Source organism: Lolium perenne, chromosome 5 (genome assembly GCF_019359855.2).
Source record: "Lolium perenne isolate Kyuss_39 chromosome 5, Kyuss_2.0, whole genome shotgun sequence".
In the NCBI taxonomy this organism is placed as follows: domain Eukaryota; kingdom Viridiplantae; phylum Streptophyta; class Magnoliopsida; order Poales; family Poaceae; genus Lolium; species Lolium perenne.
The window spans coordinates 52,649,253-52,675,772 of record NC_067248.2 but is presented as its reverse complement, the minus strand read 5'-3'; the positions used below and the strand labels follow the sequence as shown (position 1 = coordinate 52,675,772).

Genomic DNA, 26,520 nt, shown 5'->3' with positions numbered 1-26,520 from the left:
AGTTCTCGAATCTTTGATTTGCCTTGGATTATCTTGCGTTTCATCTGTAGTCTTTATTTTTATACAGCTGTCTGATTGTTTGTAGGGCGGACGCATCAAGAGTATGAGGTTGACGGTCCTGTGGGTGACGAGCTTCTCGACGCGCTGACCCATGCCGAAATTCATGGGGATGAAGCACGCGACGGGCTTGAAAATGCTGAAGCTGGCTTGCTGAAGCTTTTCCCTTATTTCTTTCCGAAGAAAGAGACTCCCGCTACTTTTGTAGAGCTCGCAAAAACCTTCAATGGACCCGAAGATCTTGGGCTGAAACTTCGCCAAGAAGGCCTGAAAATTGGCGTTGAAGGCACCATTGCGCTGACTGCTAATAGCCAACAAGACGTCGACTGGTCCAAGGTTGGCGACATAGGGGAGATGGAGACAAAGAAATGGCAATCTCTGATTAGAGCTGCCAAACCTTCGGCAAGACCCATCCTCTCCTTCCTTGGTGTTAAACCAACGCCTGCTCCAAGCGCATCCAAGCCGGAGGTCAAGTAGACCACCTTGTCTTTTTTTTACTTCTATCTTTTGATGCTAGCGCCTTAGTCCTTCTGGCGGTGATTAGATCTTCTAGGGATCCTTCTTTTGTAACAGACATGTATATATTATGAGAATCAATGGAAATCTATCTGTCTCAATGATTGATGTCGACGTTTTTCTATTTTTTCAGTTGATTTTTGACAATTATACGTCCATCCCTGATTCTTCCGAAGTTTTTCCTTCGTCCCTTCCGAAGAAGTTCTCTGTCCCTGTTAATTTTGTTGATGATTCTGCGAGTAAAGGGCTGGCAGAAGAATTGAAAGAACTTCGAGGACAACTTCAATCCGTGAAGAAGCAAACTTTGGCGATGATGGAAAAAACTCGGAAAGCATCTGAACAAGAAGAGCTTGCTCTTCGTCAAGCCAAAGAGGCTATAGCTGCCAAAGATGCTGCTGTTTTGGAGGCAAAGGGAGCTGCTACCCGAGAAAATAGCATGCTCGAACTGATGTTGGAAGCTAGCACTGATATGTTAGGTATGTGCCTCCAACCTTATGGTGCTTTTTTCTTTATTTTTCTGTGCTGCCTCCAAATTTCTTGCTTTGCTGCCTAATAGGCTCGGTTCTTGATGCTGCCGCCGAGGATCAAAGAGTGAATGAGAGGACAAATCTTCTTGTCAATCTTTCCCTTAACCATGGCTCGTTATTTTGGGCCACTCCTGAACGAACCCAGCAAATTGTCAGGTTCCAAGAGCGTGCTTGCCAAGTGCGCGAATATCTTGTCTTCTGTACCAAGACCCTGTCTATGGTTTATAACTCTATGTTTCCTCGGAACGTTCAACCAAAAACTCTTCCCGAGTTAATGGAGAAGTTTAAAGATGCCCACAGGATCCATAACTTTGTCAGAGCTCAACTGGTGGCTGGCGCCAGATTTGCCCTTATCATGCTTCAGATCTGCCACTCGAAGCTTGATCTGACCCAAGTTGTTGAGAAAGTTCACGAGAAGGTACGGCGCCGAAGAGTTGGTGTCGATCGTATTAACACGAAGGTTTCACCTATAGCCGAAGAAATGATTGAAGACCTTCTTCGGATGGATGCCGACTTTTTCGCAGATGGTCATTATGCTGATTTTCTTGGCACTGCTCCTGAAGAAAACAGAATTACTCTTGATGATATATTGAATCAAGACTAATTATTTTCCTTTAGTAGATGATTTTTCCTTGTAAATCATGATTATGATCATGTTGTGAAGCAAACATCATATTTCTATATTTGTCTAGCCCCCGAGTATTTTCGGTGGCTATTCGCTGTATTTGTATAATGCGAGGTTTTAAACCAAAGCATTTATTCACTATGTAGTTTTGGCTAATATTAGCCCCCGAGCTACTTTGTTGAGTACTGTTTTGTGTTTTTATTGACTCACGAAGTATGTTAATACTGAGGCGAGGCTTTTCTTTTTTCGAGCAACTATATTGGTATTCGTCGGGCCAAGACTTTGAACATGTCGATAAAGAAAAGTTTTATTGACACTATCTTTATTATATTGCAGCACCGCGAGCCCGCCTCATTAAAAACCTTCTCCGGCCCCACTCGGTGCCCCGAAAAAGGAAAAGAGTGCGTATGAAAACTCGCGGGCGTTTCAGTACATTGTATGTTTACAAAGTAGACTATATTTCGGCATCTAAGCGTAAAAACGCCTGAGCTGTGCCACGTTCCAGGGGTTTGGCTCGGCAATCCCTGTCTTCTTGTCTTTGATTCTGTATGCTCCTCCTTCGATTACCTCTGTGACGATGAAGGGTCCAAGCCATGGTGATTCGAGTTTTTCGTGACTTTTTTGATTGAGTCGCAAAACTAGATCACCGACTTGAAAAGATCTTGACCGCAATCGTCGACTGTGGTAATTCTTCAGGTCCTGTTGATATTTAGCGACTCGCGACAGAACTTCGTCTCGAGCTTCGTCAAGTGCATCGACGTCGTCCTCCAAGGCTTTTCTCGAGATTTCTTCATTATATTCTGTAACTCTCGGGGAATCATGCTCGATTTCTATCGGCAGAACTGCTTCGGCTCCATGGACCAGAAAAAACGGTGTTTCCTGTGTCGCCGTACTTGGTGTTGTTCGGATACTCCACAATACACTTGGCAGCTCCTCCGGCCAAGTATGCCGAGCTTTTTCCAGTGGTCCTAGCAGGCGTTTCTTGATGCCGTTGCAGATAATGCCATTGGCTTTCTCGACTTGTCCATTGGTCTGTGGATGTGCGACAGACGCAAAACTCAACTTAATGCCCACTTCTGCGCAGTATGCTTTGAACTCCTTGGACGTAAAGTTGCTGCCGTTGTCTGTAACGATGCTATGAGGGACTCCAAATCTGAAAACGATGCTCTTCACGAACTTAATCGCCGACGCACCGTCCGGTGAATTTATCGGCTTTGCTTCGATCCACTTTGTAAATTTGTCGACAACAACAAGCATATACTCATAACCTCCTGGTGAAGCTTTGTGTAGTTTTCCCACCATATCGAGACCCCATTGAGCAAAGGGCCAGGATAGTGGAATTGGCATGAGTTCTGCTGCAGGAGAGTGAGGTTTGGCGGCAAACCTTTGGCACGCGTCGCAAGTTCTCACTATGTCCTTCGCGTCCTCGATTGCTGTTAGCCAATAAAATCCTGCTCTGAAAACCTTAGCCGCGATAGCCCGGCTGCTTGCGTGGTGCCCACATATCCCTTCGTGCACATCTTTGAGGATAATTCTTCCTTCTTCGGGTGTAACGCATCTTTGTAATACGCCCGAAATACTTCGTTTGTACAACTCCCCTTTTACCACCGTGAAAGCTTTTGATCTCCTGATTATTCGCCTTGCTTCAACTGGATCGTCGGGTATCGTTTTCCTTAGGATATATGATACGTAAGCCTGCATCCATGGAATTTGCACCATCATGACTAGCTCCTGCTCCTCTTCTTCTTCTACCGTGTCGTTGGTGGTACTCGGGGATTTCGCTTTCTTCTCCTTCTTTGTTTTTGCTGGCTTTGTTGATCTTTCGCTTATCTCTTCCCAAAACACGCCTGGAGGGATCGCGAGACACTGTGACCCGATGTTTGCGAGAACGTCGGCTTCATCGTTGCTCATCCTGCTGATGTGGTTTACCTCACAACCATCGAATAACTTCTCGAGCTCATTGTACACCTCTTTGTATGCTATCATACTTTCGTTGACTGCATCGCATTGGTTCATGACTTGCTGTGCCACCAATTGGGAGTCACCGAAAATTTTCAGTCGGGTTGCGCCGCAAGCTTTTGCCATCTTCATCCCGTGTATGAGAGCTTCATATTCTGCTTCGTTATTAGACGCGTTTGGGAACGTCATCCGCAAAACGTACTTCAACTTGTCGCCTTCAGGTGATACCAGTATTACGCCTGCTCCGGCACCTTCCAGTCTTTTGGACCCGTCGAAATTCATAGTCCAAGTTCTCGATAAATCTGGGGGTCCCGTGTTTTGTAGCTCCATCCACTCTGCAATGAAATCTGGTAAGACCTGTGATTTTATCGCTTTTCTTTTTTCATACGTGATGTCCCGAGGAGAAAGTTCTATTCCCCAAAGGGAGACACGTCCCGTAGCTTCTGGGTTATTTAGTATATTTGATAAGGGAGCCTCGTTGACCACTATTATCGGGTGCGCCGAGAAATAGTGTCGCAATTTTCTTGCTGTCGTGAATACTCCATATGCCAGTTTCTGATATTGCGGGTACCGCTGTTTTGAAGGCGACAGTACTTCGCTGATGAAATATACTGGCCTCTGAACTCCATGAAGCTTGCCTTCTTCTTCTCTCTCGACCACTAGGGCCGTGCTGACCACCTGAGGTGTGGCTGCAATATACAAGAGGAGAGGTTCTTTCTCTTTCGGTGCCACCAGTATCGGTGGTGTCGAAATTGCTCGCTTGAGGTTCTCGAAGGCTCTGTCTGCTTCCTCGTTCCATTGAAATTTTTCCCCCTGTTTGATCAATGCATAGAACGGCAGCGCCTTTTCTCCTAGCCTGGCGACGAATCTGCTTAAAGCTGCGACTCGCCCCGTTAACTGTTGTATTTCTTTCAGCTTTGTTGGCTTTCTCATAGTGACGATGGCCTGTATTTTTTCGGGATTAGCTTCAATCCCCCTTGCTGATACTAAGAACCCGAGAAGTTCTCCTGCGGGAACTCCAAAAGAGCATTTTGTCGGGTTCAGCTTGAGGCAGAACTTGTCGAGGTTGTCGAAGGTTTCTTTCAAGTCTTCGATCAGAGTCGACCCTTTCTTTGATGTTATTACGACATCGTCGATGTAGACTTGTACATTTTTTCCGATCTGTGTTGCTAGACACTTTTGCATCATCCGCTGATATGTTGCTCCCGCGTTTTTCAGACCAAAAGGCATTGTTTTGTAGCAAAATACGCCATAAGGTGTGATGAACGCTGTCTTGGCTTCATCTTCTTCTTTTAATCTGATCTGGTTATAACCAGAATATGCGTCCAAGAAGGAAAGACGTTCGCATCCTGCCGTGGAGTCGATGATTTGATCGATCCTTGGGAGGGGAAAGTGATCCTTGGGACAATGTTTATTGAGACACGTGAAGTCGACGCACATGCGAAGGACTATTGTGTGTTTCTTCGGCACCATCACTGGGTTAGCTACCCATGTGGCTTCTGTAGATATTTCTCTGATGAAACCAGCGTCTTTGAGTCGATCTATTTCTGATAACATTGCTTTGCGGCTAGGTTCCGAAAAACGCCGTAAAGGCTGCTTGACTGGTCTTGCGAGAGGATCCAAATTGAGGTGGTGCTCGGCGAGTTCCCTGGGTACTCCTGGCATGTCAGCTGGACACCATGCGAAGATTTTCCAGTGCTCACGGAGGAACTCGACGAGCGCGCTTTCCTATGCGACATCCATGTTTGCGGCAATGGACGTCGTTTTCTTTGGATCTGTCGGGTGGATCTGTACCTCTTTTGAATCCTTGGTTGTGTTGAAAGTTGGCTCCTTAGAAGGTCTCCCTACCTCTGGCAGCACATCATAATCAGTGAACCGTGGCGCCGCATATTCTGCTTGCATCCCGAAGGTTTCTGACAGTCGATGAAAATCCTTGTCGCATTTATCAGATAACGCGAAACTTCCTTTGATTGTGATAGGTCCCTTAGGCCCAGGCAACCTCCACAACAGATATGTATAATGCGGCACTGCCATGAACCTGGCATACGCTGGTCGTCCCAACAAAGCGTGATATTGCGACGGGAAATCCACAACTTCGAACTCCAGATTCTCTATCCTGTAGTTTTCTCGGGTTCCAAACTGAACGTCGAGGTTGATTTTGCCCAATGGGTAACTTGGCTTCTCTGGTGTAATCCCGTGGAAACGTGTATCAGTTGGTTTCAAGTTTGCTAGGGATATGTTCATCTTCCTCAATGTATCTGCATACATGAGGTTTAAGCTGCTGCCGCCATCTATGAAAACTCTCGACACGTCAAAACCAGCGATTACTGCGGGTAAGATGAGTGCTGATTGTCCTGGTCGAGGGACTTGCTGCGGATGGTCTGCGATTGTGAAGCCGATGTCTTGCCCCGACCAATTTAAGTACTCGACTGTTGGTGGAGGCATCTTCTCTGCCATGAACACTTGTCGAGAGATTACCTTCTGCGCCCTGTTGGATGGCCTAGCTTTCTGAATCATCGAGACCGCACCGTTAGAATTAGGATCAACATATGGAGGTGGGTGTGCCCTCGAGTGTTCTTTCTTAGCAGCGAACACATGAAACCTCCGATGCACGACCTAGTTAGGTTTAGTTTATTTGCAATATTTTATATTTGTGTCCACCACGGTTCCAACTATGTATTAGTTTGTGGAAACCACGTACCCAATTATGTATTAGTTTGTGGAAATTGAAATAAAAATGCCAAAAAAATATTTTAAATGTTTGGGGCCGGCGTTTGGGGGACGCGTCTGGGGAGCGACGTCCCTCAACGCGGCACGAACAAAACACGTCCCCCAAACGCTCGATCCGACGTGGTTTGGGGGACGTGTTTTGTTCGTGCCGCGTTGAGGGACGTCGCTCCCCAGTCGCGTCCCCCAAACAAAATTTCGCAAATTTTAAACTTAACTAGATTCGATTAGATTCGTCCAAACTTACATAGATTCGAACGAAATTTGACTAACTTTAAAACTAAACCTAATCTAGAACCACTTGCGGCGGCCGGAGGCGTCGTAGTACTGCTGGAAGTTGTACATCTCGTCGGTGACGACCTCCTGCTTGACGCGCTCGTCGACGGGCTCGTCGACGGGCTCGTCCTTCACCAAGCCGCTTGGTCCTGCCTCGCCGTCGTCGGTGAGGTCCACCAGCGGCTTGCCGGAGTCGCGGATGGACATGGCGATCGCCGCGTCCAGGTCGCCCCTCCAGGCGTCCTTGTCGTCCATGGACGTCAAGAACGCCGCCCGCAGCCCTGGGCAGTCCTCGGGGTCGTCGCTGCTGGCGATGAGCCGCTGCTGCTGCTCATACTCCGCCAGCAGCGTCGCCTGCGATGCTTCCTCCGGCTCCTCCTTCACCTCCGGCTTCGGGATGAGGAGGGCGCCGCCGCGCCTCCCTTGCTGCCGCCCGCTGCCGCTACCGCCACGCCTCGTGTTGACGGGCGTCGCCGGCTCCTCCTTGACCTCCCGTTTGGGGACGGTGTAGGGCGCCGACCGGTACGACGAGGACGGCATCGATCGCGCCGGTCCCGAGGAAGAAGAGTGCAAGGAGGACGAGTACGTCGTCCTCCTCGGCTGCCATTGAGGAGACGGCGGCGGCGACGACGGCATCTCCAGCCTTGGAGCGCCGTTGCGGAGGCCGCGGATGACGTTCTCGAGGGTGCGCCCCGGAACGCCCCAGAACAGGGCGCGGCCTTCCCTGTTCCAGCTGTTGGGGCCGCCGACGAGGTTGTCGGTGCTGTGCATCTCGATGTCGTACTTCGCCTGGAAGTACGTCGTCCACCAGGCGTCGTTGTCGTTGACCGCCCATGTCGGATCCAACCGCTCCTCGGCGGTGAGTTGAGCCCGACGGGCCTTGATGGCGTCCCTCCATTGGTCCGTCTTCGGCTTCGGCGGCGGCGGAACGCCAATGCCGTTCACGGCCATCTTCCAGCCGCCGCTGCTTGGCAGCCGCATGTCCGGCGGGACAGGATACCGGGCGTGGTACAGCGCCCACGCCTCCGCCACGGTGAGGCTGCCGCGTCCGAAGCCGTTCGCCGCGGCGATCTTGCGGGAGGACGAGCTCGACATTTTTTGAGCGGCGAGGAGAAGATCTGGGAGGGGGGCGGCGGCGGCGATGAGAAGGATTATGAGCGGCGAGAACTGCAGGGCGTCTTAAAACAGCGGCGGCAGCGGGTGGTTGCACGCAATAACTCCGGCGCGGACGGCCACGCGGCCATGCACGACGAGACGCGTCCCTGCGTCGCCTGGGAAAACAGGGACGCCATTAACGTCGCTTGACCAAAGGTAGGCGACGGGGTTTTAGCCTTCCGTGCCGCTGACGGGTCAGGCCCGCGTCGGTTGGCCTCGCTTTTCGTTGTGTCCGGCGTCCCCGGAGCGTCCCCTATGGGACGGGGACGGGCTCGGGGCGCCGGACACCGTATCGGACCGCGCCGGACAAAAATGGACTTTGGGGGATGCGGCTGGAACTCTTTTTTTTTTGTCCGGCGCGCCCCAAATCCCTTTGGGGGACGGTTTGGGGGACGCGACTGGAGAGGCTCTTAAGCCCAAAGTGGGAGAGGAAACCCAGTGGCGGATAGCCGGCCTGCCACGGCGTCGCAATATATCCCGCCAATTTCCCCAAATCCAACCCACATTTCCCGCCACGCCACTCCCCTCGTCTCCCATGGCGGCGCCGTCGGCAGCCATGCGCAGAAAGCTGCAGCGCAAGTTCCGGTTGCGGGGCTTCACCCTCAAGGTCGACGCCCTCGAGGAGGCCGCCGCCTTCCTCGACCGCTTCCCCGACGCCGAGGACGACGCGCTCGACCTCCTCCTCGACGAGCTCGACAAAGAACCGCGTAACTACTCCCCCCACCCCCACCCCATTTTGGCTTTATTTTGCGGTTGGTTGTGACCCTGTGCGCGTCTACTCGTTGATTTCTGGGTGCGCGCAGTGAAATCATCTATACTGGATCGGGACGCTGTCCGGCGTGTGGTGTCTCTGCTCGTCGAGGCGGAGGAGGCGGTCGACGCGGCGTCGCCGGCGGCCACCAGCGCACGGTCGGCACTGCGGGTGGTGGACTCCTTCGTCGTGCCTCGCTTCCACTACGACCCAATCAAGAAAGTCTTCTACGAGTATGTACACACCTCCACTTCCTTTTAGATCTGGAGAGACTTGGGAATTTAGTCTTTCTTTTTGACCTTTTCGTGTTGAACCATGGTTGAATGTTGCGACAAGGCTATTTATTCACCACTTGACTCGCCTAAATCTTGAATGGATATTGACCAGGGATTCTCTAATTTGCAGAGTGAATGTGTAGTTTCACTGGAGCTTGCCTTTTCCGTTCTTCTAAAATTAACTGTTTTTTTTTTCTGAATGTTTGAAATAGATGTGTCAAACGTGCCTTACCTGTTTCTGGAATGATATTCTGCCTAAGTATAGTTCGTCAATTGTAATAAAAAGGGCCGTGTGCACCATTTTGATCCAGAGGCCAGGGTCAACCTCCTTTTCGAAAAAAAATTGTATAGTCCATCAATTTGTTAGCCCAGCCAGCTTGTAATCAATTCGTTTCTTTTTAAGAGCTGCAATATAATTCAGTATGACACATATATTTACCTTCGATGCTGAACTAGAACACATGACATGCCTGGGAAAAAAAATCTTGTCTGTATATTCTAAGAATGGCTTAACCATTTATCTCACGGAAAAGCGGGAAGCATCGATTATAATGATCTTTTTGATCTTATGTTTGTTGATGATATATGCTCGATTATGATGTGTATATAGGCATACTGGAAGATTATCCATCCATGGAGAAGCTGGAGATAAAGCTGCCCTGTACAGGGACAGATATCAAGTGCTGCTTCAGAGGCTCGCTCGTGATAAATATTTCTCGAGGCCAGCTTTTGAGACTGTTATGACTGAAAGTGATAGTTGCGAGGTATCTCTCTTAATTTATCTTGCATTTCTACTCCCAGTAACTCTATTCCAACACTTTGGGACTTCTCACCCCTTCAATTTTTTCTTAGTCCTTGTTTATGAAATGATATACAATTTTCCCCTTCATGTAGATAACTTCTATACAATCTTTAATTGGGTGCACTGGACGGAGATGGATTATGGGAGTCATATCACAATTGGAGGAACGCCAATTTTACTTGGAAGATCTTACTGGAGCAGTGCCAATTGACTTAGCAAATGCAATATCCTTAAAACCATTACCATGTTACCTACATATGAATATATAAAAATAAATATTAATGTATTTGCTGTGCTAAAATTGGAAATGTTTCTTAACTTTAAAGTTTGTTTGTTCACAGTTTCCAGGTTAATGAAAAGAAATCCTTCCATTTTACAAGTGCTTAGTAATTAGTAGTAATCATATTTGCAGCAGTGACCCATATGTCATTTCAGCATTTTGTTTGAACTATATGGATTTATGCTTATCCAGAGAAGCACATCTCTTTCCTTAACATATAACACAAAATCACTTCAGGTTTCTTTGTTGAAAACACTGTAATTGTAGCAGAAGGTGAACTGCTTGCGAATGGCATTTTCCAGGTCTGGATTCTCATCTACCAGAAAATTATTAGTTTTCTTTTTGTATTATCCTCTTGAATATTGTTTTTTTTTCAATCATCTACAGGTCAATACATGTGGGTTTCCTCCCTTAGAGGACAGAGAGGCATCACTTTCACTCCTTATGGGACTTGATTTCTTTGGTGGAGGTGTCATACCAACTGAAGAAACAGTAAGTCTGTAATTGCGTTCTACATGTTGAGTAATAGGTCTTGCCGAAAACGTCTTTACTGATGATATTTGTTACCTTTGTATTAAACAGCTAAGACTATCATCACTAGAAAATAAGGCTGTGAATGACATGTTCGTCATACTTTCAGATGTTTGGCTGGACAATCCTGAGGTATTTATGTTTGGTATTAGTTCTTTGCTTTATGCAACTTTTTTGTTTAGTCATTCTCTCAGGATGTGCATATGTGTTATCTCGTAGAGTAGACTATGGAGAAGTTAGGCATTGTCCTTGATGGCTATGAAAGTGTGGAAGTGGTTCCTTCTCTCTTTGTTTTAATGGGCAATTTCTGCTCTCAGCCCTGCAATCTGGCATTCAATTCATTTGAAGAACTCAGGTGTGACTTTCGTGTTTCATGAGAGATGATCAAAAGTTGTGCTAGGCATTTTGTATTCCAATCCAAGGCAAGACCTTAGTCATGTAGCTTTGTTTAGATTGCAGTTTGGGAAGCTTGGTGAAATGATCGCAGCTCGAACTAGGCTAAAGGAACATAGTCGTTTCTTATTCGTTCCTGGTCCTGACGATGCAGGTACTTACAATACTCAATGATATGCTTTTATCTGATAACTGATATCTGCATGTAGGGTTTCTACAGTATGCGATTCGTATCATCCAGTAATGAATTAAATCTCACTTGGCCTATTTTTTATATCCACTTATTATTATTATCCATCTGTCCCAAATTAATTGACTCAGTTTTATATAGATACACATGTATCTAGACACTAAAACGTGTCTAGATACATGCGTTTTTAGACAGAGTTGAATCAATTAATTTGGAATGGAGGGAGTATTATTTTCCTTGCTAGTTTAAACCAAGGAACGGCTTCTGTAATAGCATAAGGAAATGAGGTTGTTGGCCTTAAATACTGCCAGCTTACTTTCCATAGTAGCAGATGTTTCCTTGTTTCTCGTGTACATCATATGTTGTTTCTTCTTACATGGTAATAAATTTGCAGGACCTTCAAAAGCTCTCCCAAGGTGTGCACTCCCGAAATATCTAATTGAAGAACTTCAGAAGCACATCCCAAATGCTATATTTGTAAGCAACCCCTGCAGGTTCGACACGAATGCATTGCCTTGTATCATTATCTAAAAATTCTATATGTTAAACATTTATTGATAGGGATATATAAATATATAATCACCCATGCAAAGACAGGGATCTATTTTTTGGGGGTTCAAATTATAAAACAAGTATGTAGCTGATTAAAATCAATAACACCTTGAACAGGGATGGGTGATGCTACTGTTTCTCTTTGTGCTGTAAATTCTGTGCTACATGTGACTCTGATTCCAAATTCTAGTCTTTTTGGACATTGATATGATCTCCATGGCGACCTTTGACGATCAATTCTATGAAAGTATGTTACACATCATGAAAGTATATTTCATGATGGATTAATATCAATTCAATACTGTGTATGTTCGTAATTATTTCTACACTGATGGTCAAATTTAAACATATTTGACTGCCATGATTCTAAAAAGACCCACTGGGAGGTTCATCCAATTGTCTTCACTGTGACTTGGTTCAGTTTTAGCATAAAGGTTACCATTTGTGTGCTGTAGTTTTTGCGACGATCCGTACAGCAAGCATCTGTACAAAATTGCATGATCATGATGCACAATGACAATACGTACATAAAGACGCTTAACATGCATGCCCATACTGGCCTACCGATGTGCATACTATGGAACCATGTTTTTTAGTAGGCATCTAACATCATAATGCATGTCGCACGCAATATTTTGTTTGTAGTAGAGCTCTCTCTGTACCAGACACCATCTTCATTTGGTCTATTTCTCCAAATGTGCCTGATTTATCTTCATGGTTATTCATTGAGGCACTGACATTTCGGTTAAGTCCTGGAAAAGGCTTCATGCACTTGTTACCCATTGAAACTACTATGTAGCGATAGATAGTCAAGGAACATATACCAATCTATGGAATCATTCCATACCAACTTATCATGATTCAGACAAGATTAACTTCCAGACCTACCAATTATCATACGTTCTATCTCCAATAAAATAATTGATTTTCCAGGGTGAAGTTTTATACACAAGAAATCGTGTTTTTTCGGCAAGATCTCCTTTACAGGATGCGGCGGTCATGTCTGATTCCACCAACAACGGAAGAAACAAGCGACCCATTTGAACATGCAAGTTAATTAACTTCTATTAATTATTTTAGTCAGAATGTATGCTGCTGACTGTTCGTAAACTAACCAATCCTTTTTGTTCAGCTAGTAGCAACTATCACCCACCAGAGTCATCTGTGTCCATTGCCTCTTACAGTCCAACCTATCATATGGAACTATGATCATTGCCTTCGGCTGTATCCAACTCCTCACACGGTATGTAATTGCACATACTTTATGCACACCTTGAAATGTTTACTGACTGTTATCTCATGAATATGCTTCGGTGCTAATTCATTTGTTCAACATGCACAAAAGCATAACTATACTTACGTAACTATCATCGATCCACAACACTATCAACAAAAGTTTGGCAGGTCTTGTGCTAATACTTGTTTAAATCTTCTTCAGATAGTATTGGGTGACAAGAGTGAGCAGAAGGCCTTCAAATATACAGGAATCACTTGTTTCAATCCTGGTTCTTTTGCCAATGACAGCACTTTCGCAGCATACCGTCCTTGCACTAAGGAGGTTGAGCTTTCTGCATTAGAAAGCTAATGCGGAAAGCGAGGGAAATGGAAGCTGGAACGTGTAACACCCAACTTGGTCCAAACCTTTGATGAGCTGCCTATCGCCACTGTATATCAGCCATCAGGATTGATATATGACTTTAGACATTTAAATTAAGGAGGCATCATGCAAGCATTCACAAGGAAGACATAGCGATGGCATGCATGGATGGAGTCAGTGCTATGTCTCTGGTGGAACTGATGCTGACATCTCGTGGTAGGGGTCACAGATTTGTAGAATCTGATTGCTGTGGACCTTGTGGTCTTGGTGTAACAATGATTTTGGTATGTCTTTCCAGCTATGCTTTGCTGAAGTCACAGAGTGGATCTTAGTCTTGTAATCTGTACATGTAACTGTTTCCATTATTTGAAACCAAGTTAATAGAATTGTGCTTTCAGTTATTGTCCAGAATTATTACTCTGTAAAGAATGCATTGCCCAGGTTTGTTAACTTGAACCTGATTAATTATACAAGAATGCACAGGAAATTTGCTTGACATTTTTGTGGGGAGAAAATGTGTTCTACTTACAAGTTGGGCTCTACTTAATTCTACCGACTTGGTGTGTTGGTGATGTAGTTGATGACCAAGACATCTCAAAGTAACCAAGGCGATCAAATTTTGAAAGAAGAAATCATGTTTTAGCTTTTGGATTGGGCGTGTTTATGCTGAATTCCATCTTTCTGAACACAGGTTATCAGTGTGTTTCCAGGTTTTCGACCACTGTAGTATGGTACACCACAGGTTTTCAGTTTTCACGAAGGAAAACCCCCGGGGGATGGGTCGTGCGTCCATGTGCTTCATCTCAAATAAAGGATTACCATCCGCGAGAGTGTTGATTACTTTCACATGTAAAACGGGTATTTTTTTTGAGGTAAAAGACAGTTACTTTACATAAATTAAAATAGATCAAATTATTTGGAAGATCATATACATCATACATAGCCATAATTTTCCCCGCATAAAAAAGTGTTGCCTAAATGTAGGTCCTTTTTTTTAGTTTTGGTGCAGCACTCGACATGATTCCATTCATGAGTCCATTATGTAGTCCTTCCTGCTTCGCCCAGATGGCGCCATGGAGGAGCATCTTTGATACTTCCTCCGGCCCATGAAACATATAAAAAAATTATCTAAATTTAGACGTATCTAGACACTATTTAGTGACTAGATACATTTAAATTTAGATAAATTTTCGATATGTTTCATGGGATGGAGGTAGTATTTCAGTTCATGTGCTCGTTTGATTCCTGTATGCCACATGGGCGTGTTTATTCAGGGTGGATTTTTCTTCTTATTTCCTGTTGCATTCCACGATCAAGGAAGGCCGTTGCATTTGTAATTTTGGATCAGCTCGACGCAGTGGGAACCTTTGCGTACGATCTCTCGTTGCTAGGTTTGGTTGAAACTTGACGCGAGCTAGCTGCTCAAATGGAACTTGTAGGCGCTCCCACGACGGGTGGGTGAAGTGGAAGGATTATGGTTGCCCTGTCCCCACTGGTTATTGGTCCCAAATGCACGCACACTACTCCACCCAATGACCCAAACGAGACCTTAGGCAACAAATGAAGGACCTCTAACTTAAGCCTTAAGGCCTCTTTGTATTTGTCCATTGAAGGACAAAACACACAAAAATTGGCACAAACAGGAGTGCGGAACAGAAGATTGAAAAGCACAGAAAAATTACATTACAGTGACAGCTAAGGCTAGTCATAGTGGAAAGTAACTTAGACTAGTAACATATGCCATGTTACTAGTCTAGGTTACTACCTTCATAGTAGTAGTGGGTAGTAACTTATATGTGATGTCATGTATTGTATCATTTATTATGTTGTAGACTCACCTTGACTTGAGGTGTATGATGTTATGATAACATAGCTAGTTACCACCTCACTCTCTTTCTTCATTTATTAGCATGTCATGTCACCAAAATGCCTTGAGATGTGTGATGTTACTAGCCATGTTACTCCCACTATGAGCAGTATAACGATAATAGTCGTTTCATAGAACGCACAAATAATAAAATAAGCGACTTCATCCGATGTGAATGAATGAACCTAAATCCTAAGACTACTCATAGTGGGAGTAACTAAGGTAGTAACATAGAGCTATATGCATTGCCAACTAGAAAAATTGATGACATGTCATGATATTAAATGAAGTAAGAGATGGTTGTGGTAACTAGCTACTACCTCCCAGTTCGTAGGGCTTACGCGTATCCCTAGATTATTAATTTGATCAACATAATATCAATTATATAACATAAAAAAATATATCATTAGGAATTAGAACATCTAGCTTTCTAATGGTATATATTTTGTGATATATATTTTATATTATTATTGTCAAATTTACGATCTAGAAATCCGCACAAGCCCTATGTTACCATAACATCACACTTAGTCAACAAGATAATTAATACACTCATCCATGATAGTACATCTAAGTTACTATGCACTATAAAGGTAGTAAGGGCATCTCTAGCGGCATGACGCAAACGGACGCAGAGCGACCATTTGCGTCCACCGGGCCGAAAAATATGCGTATGGTACCACCTACAGCGAGGCGACGCAAAGTGACCGGACCGTCTGCGGCGACACAAAACTTGCCCAAATATGCGCCTCGGATGCGTCACTGCGGACGCGCAAAGTGTCCGCTCGCGTCTGGCGGATGTTTCGTCGGGCCCGCCTGACAGCGACCCTACGTCGATGCGTCTTCTCAAACGCGCCAGCGACTAGCGCCGCTGCGTCGCTTCGGCAGTCTACTCCACGTTAATGGTGATGCCTCGGTTGCCGAGCGGCAGCCGCCTACCTCCGCCAACCACGTTAATGGCGACGCCACGCGTCCCGCGGCCATCGCCTGCCTCCAGCCTATATAAAGAGGGCGTGCGTTCTTCTTCCTCATCCACTCCTACAAACAAACCCTAGCCGCCACAAGCTCCACCGTTGCGTCGCCTAGCTCTTTCTTCGACGCAGCCAGACCCGCGAGGAAGTCCATGGCGGGTCCTGGTGGCCGGCGAGGCGGTCGAGGCCGCGTCCCTGGGAGCCCCCGGGGCCGGGGCAGGAGACGCCATGATGGAGCAGCTACGGCCCCACGCTCGCCGTCGCCTGCGCTCTCATCGTCTTCGCAGGACGGCCGCTGCTTCGAGTTCCTCCTCCGCATTGACGACGACCCACTCGGCATCAAGTGGCTCCCGGACAAGTTCGCCGAGTTTGTCGATGGCGTCGAGACGGCGCACTTGCAGCTACGGGAGGCCAGCTGCAACTTCTGCCGGTGGACTGTCGAGGTCTTGTTCGGTGCGCTGGGCAAGATGTACCTACACACGGGGTGAGACAAGTTCGCCCGTGACCTCGCGCTCGAGCCCGACTGCCAGCTCACCTTCCTCTACGAGGGGGACGGCGAGATGATCGTCAAGGTGTTCGATGACACAGCCTGCCGCAGGCACTACCACATCGGCGAATCCGGCTCGGACACCGATAGTTAGAACTTAGAGTGTTCTTTCTTTCAGCGAATATGACTACGGGCCAGGCGAAGCCAGCAGTGTAGGTTTCTGGTGTTCTTCCTCGGAAGAACCAACAAGGGCACCGTCCCAAGCTGGATTTTTCAGTTTGGGTGACTGGGTGTGCCCTCGAATGTTCTTTCTTGGCAGTGAACAACCGAAAATCAACACAATTGGTTTCTTTTTTTAATGTTTTTATTTGTGTCACCCATGGTTCAAACTATGTATTAGTTTATGTAAACCATGTTCCAAACTATGTATTAGTTTGTGTAAAATAATGTTTCAATATGTAATGTTTGGAACTATGTTTAAATGGAGAAGAGGAAAAAATACAAAAAATAAATTTGTGTCGCCCCCCGCTGGAGCCACGCCCAGGCGCAAACGGACGAGCGGACAAAAACGGCCATTTTAGCGTCCACGGCGCGACGCAAACGAACGCGCGCGGACACAAAAATTCGTCGCGCCGCTGGAGATGCCCTAACATAGGCTAGTGTCATATGCATGAGTAGGCCTGGACATTCGGTTTTTACCAAAATTTCGGTTCGATTTTTCGGTTATTTTAATAATTCAGGTAATAAGAAATGGAAACCGGAAAAAATCGGTTTTCTATTAAACTGGTACTTCGGTTAGTCGATAATTCGGTTCGGTGTTTGGTTTTAACCCATTTGACTGAGCCTGATACAAAATAAAACATCTGGTCCGTACATGGCATGCATCAGTTAGCACTCGGCCACCTGCCAAGTCATCAAGACCAGATGCCCACCTCTGCATACAACGAAGGACTGCTGATCGATCATCACCCTCCAATGTTCTTGCCTCCCTGAATCATACAACTATGCAGTATCATGCAGTAGTTGAGTTAAAAAAAAACATGTAGTAGTAAAATACATTGCTAGGTGAAGCGAGATTAAATTAGACTCATCTTGGTATACACATATTACGTGCATGGGCTGCCTTTTTTTCTTCCACGGAAGAGCATGGGGCTACAAGGAGACATGCTATCTGTATGGAATTCCGGGTTTTGGCCTATGGGGCGTTTCCTTGTTATGCTATGGTGATGGTAATAGAATGAACCAACGATTCTGGCGATCTAGACAGGATGGTTCTGCCATCTCTCGACAATACTTCGGTTTTTCCGGTTATTTTGGTCAACTGAGGGTCAAACCGAATTTAATAATAAAATTTTGGTTATTCATATTTACGCACTCGTTAATTCGGTTTCGGTTTCGGTTTCGGTCTTCGGTTTCGGTTTTTTATGTCCACCCCAGCATGACACTAATCGATGTTACTTCCTACTATGACTAGTCCGAAGAGAAGCTGGCCTCGTTTTCGCAAAAAAAAAAACTGTCCTCGTTAAGTAGAAACATTTTTTCTTCACTTTTGCCGAGCTACATGTACATATTTTTATCATCCCGTTGGAGCTGGATGCACTTTGTGGCAGCCGTATTTCCTAAGTTGAAGAGAAAACTTGATTGATTACTATCTCGTGCCCTCAAATATGCTCCGTAACGTGCTCCGAGCCTCCGACCACCTACCTACCCCTTGCACAGTTGCACCACTTAGTTCTTGGACCAAACTCTGTATGCACCAAAGATTGCCCAGCGCGCGACCAGCACACGCACGCGGTAGCACAATGCACGGGAATCGGACGGCCGGCGTGCTCCTCTTCTTCGCCGCCCTTCTCCTCGCGGCGTCTGCCTCTGTGGCCGTCGATGGCCGGTTCCTCATCAGCCACGCCGGGGCGGCGGGGACGAGGGCTAGCGCTCGTCTACACTGGACGTCGGAGACGCTGACGAGGCGGCTGGAGGACGAGGTGACGCCGGCGCTGAGCTGGGCGGCTGGCCTCCTGGAGGGCGATCAGATTGGATACAACGCCATAAAGCACCAGGACAGGCCGGCGTGCGACCCCCACTGCCCTGCCCAAGGAGAAGCCTACTCCAGGGGGTGCGAGAAGAAATACGACTGCAAGCCGTAATGACGGAAGGTCGATGAATCGACCAGGCTGCTAAGTTCATGCACGCGGTGGATCAGCAGCTAGCACGGTCAGATGTATTCATGTATATTCTGCTTCTCGGATTCTGAATAAACGTGAGTATATTCCTCACACCTTCACTAACTTGTGCTTGAGTTTCCGTGTATATTATCCCTCAAAATTGCAGATTGGGCTGTGTTTTGCCAAAACGGTTACTACAAAGTACACGATTCGATGTGTTTTAAACTTAAAGACTAGTTAAATGTCCATGCATTGCCACAGGATCCATGGTGTTTCATGCCTTCCTCCTTGTACAAGTAGACTGCATCGGCCAGTATCTCACCTTGGAAAGGTGTGTTCATCTAATCCCGCACCATATACACGAAAATCTTAACCTTGTGGATTGCTATTTGCTTGTTCCCGCCAAGATCATCGCCTTCCATTGCATCTTACACGGTGCCGATTCAATTTTCTCGGTCAAATCTCCGAGCACTACAAAGCCATCTGTCCTTGCCAAGCCCTTTAGCACATCCAACGCACACAGTTCATTGCCGAAAGTATACTGGTGCGATATAGATGATGCCACGGTGATCAAAATAAACCGTGACCACTTGTTGGACACTCCTTCATGTTCACTCACAGTCTCGACGTTGGCGTTGCTTCACTAGAGGTATAGGAGGAGCACTCTGTCGCGCCACAGATCACGTCGTTCACTCTTCCACCTGCATTGGTCCCTTGTAGGGTGGCAAGCGGTGCCCGCGAACAATCCGCATAAGCTAATTTAGAGCAAAAAGGTTAACATAAATTTATAGAATCAAAACATGATTAGAATAAAATTTTGTCCCGCATCCCACCCTACTTGCCACCTAGTCCCCTGGCTCGTCTTCTGACAAATCCGACCGGAATTCGGTGATGGATGAAGACACAATGACAACCGCGTAACATCTACGCCGGAAGATTACTCGTTGCGATTTGCTCGAGGATCATGAACTGTTGGTGTGGTGTCATCGTGAATGCGAGCGACGAATATGCCATGGTGAAGGGCAAGGCCGCAGCTGCCATCGAGGCCGCATGCTTTGGGAGGGCAACGAGATATCCTTTGACGATGAGGACGACCTTTGAGCTATTTAATTTATGGCTCAATTATATATGTGGATGTGTTATGAAAATGTATGAATCGTTTGAATGAAATCTATGAATTAAGCTATAACCTCGATCGCGTCCAGCTCAAGTATAAAATGTTTGAATAATCGTTTACTTGATCTCTGCTCGCAAAAAAAAAAAAAGAGCAAGTCCAAATTGTTGGCACACAGTCTGCGAGAAAATCAAATTTGTTCGGATACGCGAGATACTAGAAGCTAGCTAGCCTCTGAAGGACGTCCGAAGGAACCCTAGCCTCTCGGTCGCTCCCGCGAGCGACGCGAGGGCTCCCCCGGCGGCGCCCCTCCTCGACCCCCCTCCTCTCCTCCCCCTCCCCTCGCCGCCGCCAGAGGGCGTCGCCGGGCAAAGCCCGCGCGGCGCCGGCGGCGGCGGGGCTCTCTACCTCCTCGCGCGGCGGCCGGGGCGCGGGACCGGGCGGCTGGTGAGGGCGGCGCGCCGGGCGACGGCGCGGCGGCGTGGAGCTTCGGCCTCGGCGTGGTGACGACGCGATCTCGGCGCGCTCGTGGCGGCGGCGGCTCCTCGAGCGGCTCCGGCGGCGGGCGGCGCGGGCTCGCCTCGACGGACGGAGGAAGAAGGTGGCGGCGCATGTGGCGTCCGACGCGGCGAGCAGCTCGGCCGGCGGCGGCGGCGCCCGGCCGGCCCGGTTCGGTGGAGCCTGGCGAGATGGTGTTGGTGCCAGATCTGGCCGCATCGAGTTCGGGCCGGGGCAGGGGCCCCGGGCACCTCTCGAGCCCATCCTCGCCCCAGATCTGCGGGCGCCAAGGCCATGGGGGCTGCTGGTTGCCATTCTGGAAGAGGCTTTCCCCCCCGGGGGTGCAAGGGTGCGGTGGCCGGCCGGCTCCTTGGTCGGCGCCCGGTGTCCTCACGGCAAAGTTACCATCTTTCTTCAGTGCGGCAGTGTGCAGAGTTGGGAGCCGGGGCGGCGGCCCTGGAAGGTGGGAACCTTGTGGGTTGACGGGCGAGCCCGAGGTTCTGGTGCTGGCTGGGGCCATGGACATGGGGATGTCATGGTTCTTAGCGAGTTGCGTTCTGTGGGGGCGTGGTGGCTGTCACCTCGGTGGTGGCCCTCGCCATGTCTGGGTGGTGGAGAGATGATGCCGAGAGGAAACTCTCGCCCTGGCTCTTCCAGGGCCACGACGGCGGCGTCCACGGACGTCGTCTCCTTCTTGAAGGCGTCGTTGTGGCTTCTCCCTGCCCCCTTTCGTGCTCCGGGTGAAAACCCAAGATCCCCGGATCGGGCGGTGGCGGCACTCCGGTGTCGTGCTCTTCTTGAAGACATCGTCTTGGAGCCCACATCACAAGGCTCTCCGACGGTCGTGTCAGAGATGTCTCTTCGGCGATCTTCGGCAAGGCTTGCTCCGTGCCCTCCCCTTGTCGAGCTTCCTTGGCGCTGCGGTTCGGTTTGTGAGCATCTTGGCTCGGCCCCCGGGGGTGGTCGGCTTCCGGCGGTGTTTTCTGCGACGGAGGAGGTCTGTTGAGGCGCGCGTGAAAATGGCTCGCTCTCGAGTGAGCTCCGGCCCGACACTGTAGACTCCACCTCTCCTCCGAGTCCTCGCAGGCGCGTTGGCTGAGCTTGTTGGTGGCGCTTTCGACTGTAGCTTCTTTGGTTTTTTCGTGTGGGTGTGTGGTGTCGTTCTGTAAGCTGGGTTCAGCACTCTGTATCAATCTCGCCGTTCGTGGCTTTGTTAATTCAAAGTTGGGCACTTGTGTGCCTTTTATCTAAAAAAAAGCTAGCCTCTGAAAATACCGTACATGATCCGATGGAACAAGCTCCTCAACGTTTGCTCTGAAAATATCTTTGAAAATGCGCATAATGGTGGCATAAATCTCAAACACCGCCTGCTATTTTCCAGCAAGTAATTCTTGCAAAATTGCCTTGTTTTACAAAAACGATTTGCACACTCTGGTGTAGCACCGATCGACAGACCACCTTGTTCTTGGTAAGAGAGGGGCCCCTGCACCACTTCTTGGAGCAAACTGTAAGCACACGATTTGTTTTCGCGTGCACTAGCGGCATATATCAAGCAGGCATGGACCACCAAACATCGCTCACCGATCGCGATATCACCCTACCATACACACACAGCTGAAGCGGAGGAAGGACAATGCACCGGATCAGGCCGGTCGGCGTGCTCCTTCTCCTCGCCGCGCTTCTCCTCGCGGCATCGGCCTCTCCGGCCGTTGGCGCGTACGGCGGACGGGTCTTGGTCAGCCACAGAGCCGCGGATGGGACAAGGGCTAGCGCTCGTCTCCACATGGCGTCGACGGCGCTGAAGAGGCGGCTGGAGGACGAGGTTGGGCCGGAGCTGAGCTGGGCGGCCAGCCTCCTGAAAGGGATCAGCACCGGCGGCCTCGACCCCAACAAGCAGGTGTGCCTGGAGAACGGCCGGTGCTCCAAGCCAGGAGGACGCTACACCGGCCATGGGTGCCATGAGATATACCACGAGAGGTGCTAGTAATGACGGCCGGTTGATGGATCCATCAGGCTACCAATACATTCGTGCACGCAGCATGCATGCCATTGCCATCAGATCGACCGCGGTGGAGGTAGCTAGCACTGTGAAATGTATATGCAGCTTCTCGGATTCTTAATAAACGCGAGTACCTCACAGATGGTAACTGATGCTTTAGTTTCGGTATTGCGGACTGGGCAGTATTTGGCAAAAAAGATTGTTCTTCCTCCAATAATGCCCTATGCCGCTGCCCATACACACCTCGATGTGAAAAAGATCAGTGGCCAGAATCGTCGCGTTTAGATGTGCAGTGCCAATAGCGGCCACATTTTGCGTAGCGAGAAAAGGGGGAAAGACGGAGGCAGGAAGCGGAAGAAAGGGCGGGACGCAGTGGCACACATTTTTGCCGTCGTGTGGCTGTCGACAAGAGGCGTCGCTGACTTCCTCGGGAGACGAGGTGAACCATCTCGCTGGCAGGGCTAACCAGGCTCGTTTTTTCGTCCGGTCGGCGCCCCCGCTAGCTAGCCCCTGTAGGTTAATGTTTGGCGTGTGGGCGCCGGATTACTAATCGGACTGCGCATGCACCAAAACGAAAGTTGGGACTTGTGTGTGTGTGTGTGTGTGGGGGGGGTGGGGTGGGTGGAGATGGTCTAATAGAGCCACCACGTTAGTCCATCTCAATTAAATTATTTAAACAGGTATATGTAAAATATAAGGTTGGAATTCTACTATAGATCAGTAGCTACATAACATGTTTGACATTATATGAAGATTGGACGTGGATTCCTCGATTTATATTGACACGTACGAGCTCAAAACCCTAATTAGTTGTGTAATTTAAAAACTCGGGTGTGGCTATTTCTTAGTTGATTGAGAACTAATTTTATTCTCAGTGAGATGATACAATTAAATCTCAATTATAACTCATGTTGCAACTGATAACTAACACGAATTACGAATCAAATCTGTCAGTGTAGGACTTGACTGAGCACGAGAACTAGCAAAACCCTAAAAACTCAGCCGTCTACCCGACTAGCTATGTGGGCTGCAACGTGATAGCTGAGAGAAAAAAAAAGGAATACAACCCTAGCGCTTTCTTTTAAAAAACCAGCCGAGATCTTTTACTTTTAACATGCAAATTAGCTAGCTTAGACTAATTACCCACAGGATGGGGTGGGGTGGGGTGGAGATGGTCTAATAGAGCCACCACGTTAGTCCATATCAATTAAATTATTTAAATAGGTATATGTAAAATATAAGGTTGGAATTCTACTATAGATCAGTAACTACATAACATGTTTGACATTATATGAAGATTGGACGTGGATTCCTCGATTTATATTGACACGTACGAGCTCAAAACCCTAATTAGTTGTGTAATTTAAAAACTCGGGTGTGGCTATTTCTTAGTTGATTGAGAACTAATTTTATTCTCAGTGAGATGATATAATTAAATCTCAATTATAACTCATGTTGCAACTGATAACTAACACGAATTACGAATCAAATCTGTCAGTGTAGGACTTGACTGAGCACGAGAACTAGCAAAACCCTAAAAACTCAGCCGTCTACCCAACTAGCTATGTGGGCTGCAACGTGATAGCTGAGAGAGAAAAAAAGAATACAACCCTAGCGCTTTCTTTTAAAAAACCAGCCGAGATCTTTTACTTTTAACATGCAAATTAGCTAGCTTAGACTAATTACCCACAGGATGGGGTGGGGTGGGGTGGAGATGGTCTAATAGAGCCACCACGTTAGTCCATATCAATTAAATTATTTAAATAGGTATATGTAAAATATAAGGTTGGAATTCTACTATAGATCAGTAACTACATAACATGTTTGACATTATATGAAGATTGGACGTGGATTCCTCGATTTATATTGACACGTACGAACTCAAAACCCTAATTAGTTGTGTAATTTAAAAACTCGGGTGTGGCTATTTCTTAGTTGATTGAGAACTAATTTTATTCCCAGTGAGATGATATAATTAAATCTCAATTATAACTCATGTTGCAACTGATAACTAACACGAATTACGAATCAAATCTGTCAGTGTAGGACTTGACTGAGCACGAGAACTAGCAAAACCCTAAAAACTCAGCCGTCTACCCGACTAGCTATGTGGGCTGCAACGTGATAGCTGAGAGAAAAAAAGGAATACAACCCTAGCGCTTTCTTTTAAAAAACCAGCCGAGATCTTTTACTTTTAACATGCAAATTAGCTAGCTTAGACTAATTACCTTTGTCGGAATATGATAGCTGAATAACAAAAGACCTGCCTGAAAACATGGTGGCTACATCCGTTTCCAAATGTAGTATATATGTTTTTTAAAGCTAATTACTGCATAAAAAATAGTTTCAATTTGCATCTCTGTTTAAAATAGCGTCTATAGCCCGGCTATAGCCTTCGCGAGACGTGCGGCTATAGCTAGAAGCTTTAGAGGCTAAAACAGAAATAGCCGCTAATAGCCCGGCTAAGGCTATTTAGCCTTAATTTAGCCGCATAGCCGCTAACTTTTCGCTCAATGGGCAAAATTTTGGACCAAAAATTTCTGTCGACCAGCCCATTTGCTTGGCGAAATAACCACCAAGCCGAGCAGCAAGCATAACTATGTCCTAAACTACGTAATAATGTTATAATATTTAGACAAAACTATGTATTTAACTATGTGTGAACTATTATGTATATCTCCTATGTGAAGATGTTATTATGTTATTAATTTGTGAATTATTGATATATATATGACTATATGCTGCCCAATTTTTTTGCATTATTTACAAATCAGCTATATGGCTATAGCCCGGCTATAGCCTTTCATAGCTTCAAAAAAAATCGCGGCTATCGGCTATAGCCGGCTATTTTAACCAGAGATTTTGCATACCAAGTAAAATTTACTAACACAAAAGTGATTCGATGATATTTACTATTGGGTACTTAAGGAAAACATGAACTTAACATGTCGTATATGCATAATGTATGCCAATTAGAGTTTTAAATAGCCCGCTATAGTCTCGCTGTAGGGTCGCTATAGCTGTTTGAGCATGTTGCCCCTAAACAAAATCATGTAAAATTGTCGCTATAGCTTCATTGAGCTCCACTATAACCCCGCTAAAGTTGTTTTGGAGGGCTAGCGCTATTTTCCATAGCCCAGTATTTCAAACATTTTTCCACTTGAGAAAAAAACATCAACTTAATATTTTTCAGATGCATCGCCATGCATTTCCGTCCAAACGTTTAATATTTCAACATGAAAGAGTCAGTAGAGGAGAAAAGGGTCTCTAACGGTAATTATTGTTATCAATAACAGAGTTCAGGGAGATAAATAGCAAGAGATAAATCATAGGTTCTCTCTGGTAGGTGCATTTTTGGTGTCTTTCATGGTGCGAAGCTTTTTATTAACTAGCTAATACCCCGCGCGTTGCTGCGGGATTGTATGATACATATAATGTAAGTTACCAAGCAGGACTAATCTGATGCACGTAGAAAAATTACTTTGTATAACAATCAATGAAGCATGCATGAACGCTGATGATATACCTGGTAACCCAAATATCACTTTTAGTACAAAAATATAATACATTTTTATTAATAGCATGGTTGTACAAATAGTATAATCAGTTACACTTCTATGTTAAATAACACAATATTTTTTATTACAAATATGGTATCGAACCAAACATGAATATTACGTACAATAAGATAAGTAGAAAAAAAATATTACCCCTGCACACAACATAATTTATTATTGGCAATTTATATATTCAAAATAAATAAATAGAGGTCCATCCGAGCTGACCTTCTTGTGTTTGGACAAAGCATTACGCTGTGGTCACTACGCCAACAATATCCACATTGAAAGAAGAATATGAACAGTCTGAACCACTTGAAGTAGTATACTGGAAAACAACTTATGTTTGACCATCTATAAAACAACTTATGCACAGAGATTTTTTTTTGAAAAATCGTTGTATAGAGGTACTACAAATAATCAAAGCTATGTTTATTTCATTTTAATTCAGTCACGCTGTCAGCATATTTAAGTAATTTCATGCAGTTAAAAAAAACAGCTATGGAAATCTGAAAAGAATATAGCTTTCCCTATTCATCACCGTAATATTTTGAAAGTTTATGAAGTTGCAAGGTGTGCCTGACTACCAAAGTTGCTAGGCCAAATGCAATTATTGGCGATGAGCTAGCACTATTTTAGGTCCTAACTCCTC

General features: G+C 46.5%; 1 protein-coding gene across 1 annotated transcript; it reads left to right on the top strand.

Moving 5' to 3' along the window:
- The first annotated feature begins 8,337 nt into the window (after positions 1-8,337).
- On the top strand, positions 8,338-13,711 carry LOC127299184 (DNA polymerase epsilon subunit B-like). Its single transcript, XM_051329105.2, has 13 exons — positions 8,338-8,549; positions 8,646-8,826; positions 9,479-9,632; positions 9,763-9,895; positions 10,176-10,252; positions 10,338-10,442; positions 10,533-10,613; positions 10,706-10,836; positions 10,934-11,028; positions 11,459-11,558; positions 12,550-12,664; positions 12,749-12,859; positions 13,055-13,711. Exons 1-13 carry the CDS (start codon positions 8,378-8,380, stop codon positions 13,199-13,201), a joined length of 1,602 nt encoding a protein of 533 aa, XP_051185065.1. The 5' UTR covers positions 8,338-8,377; the 3' UTR covers positions 13,202-13,711.
- The last annotated feature ends 12,809 nt before the right edge of the window (positions 13,712-26,520 follow it).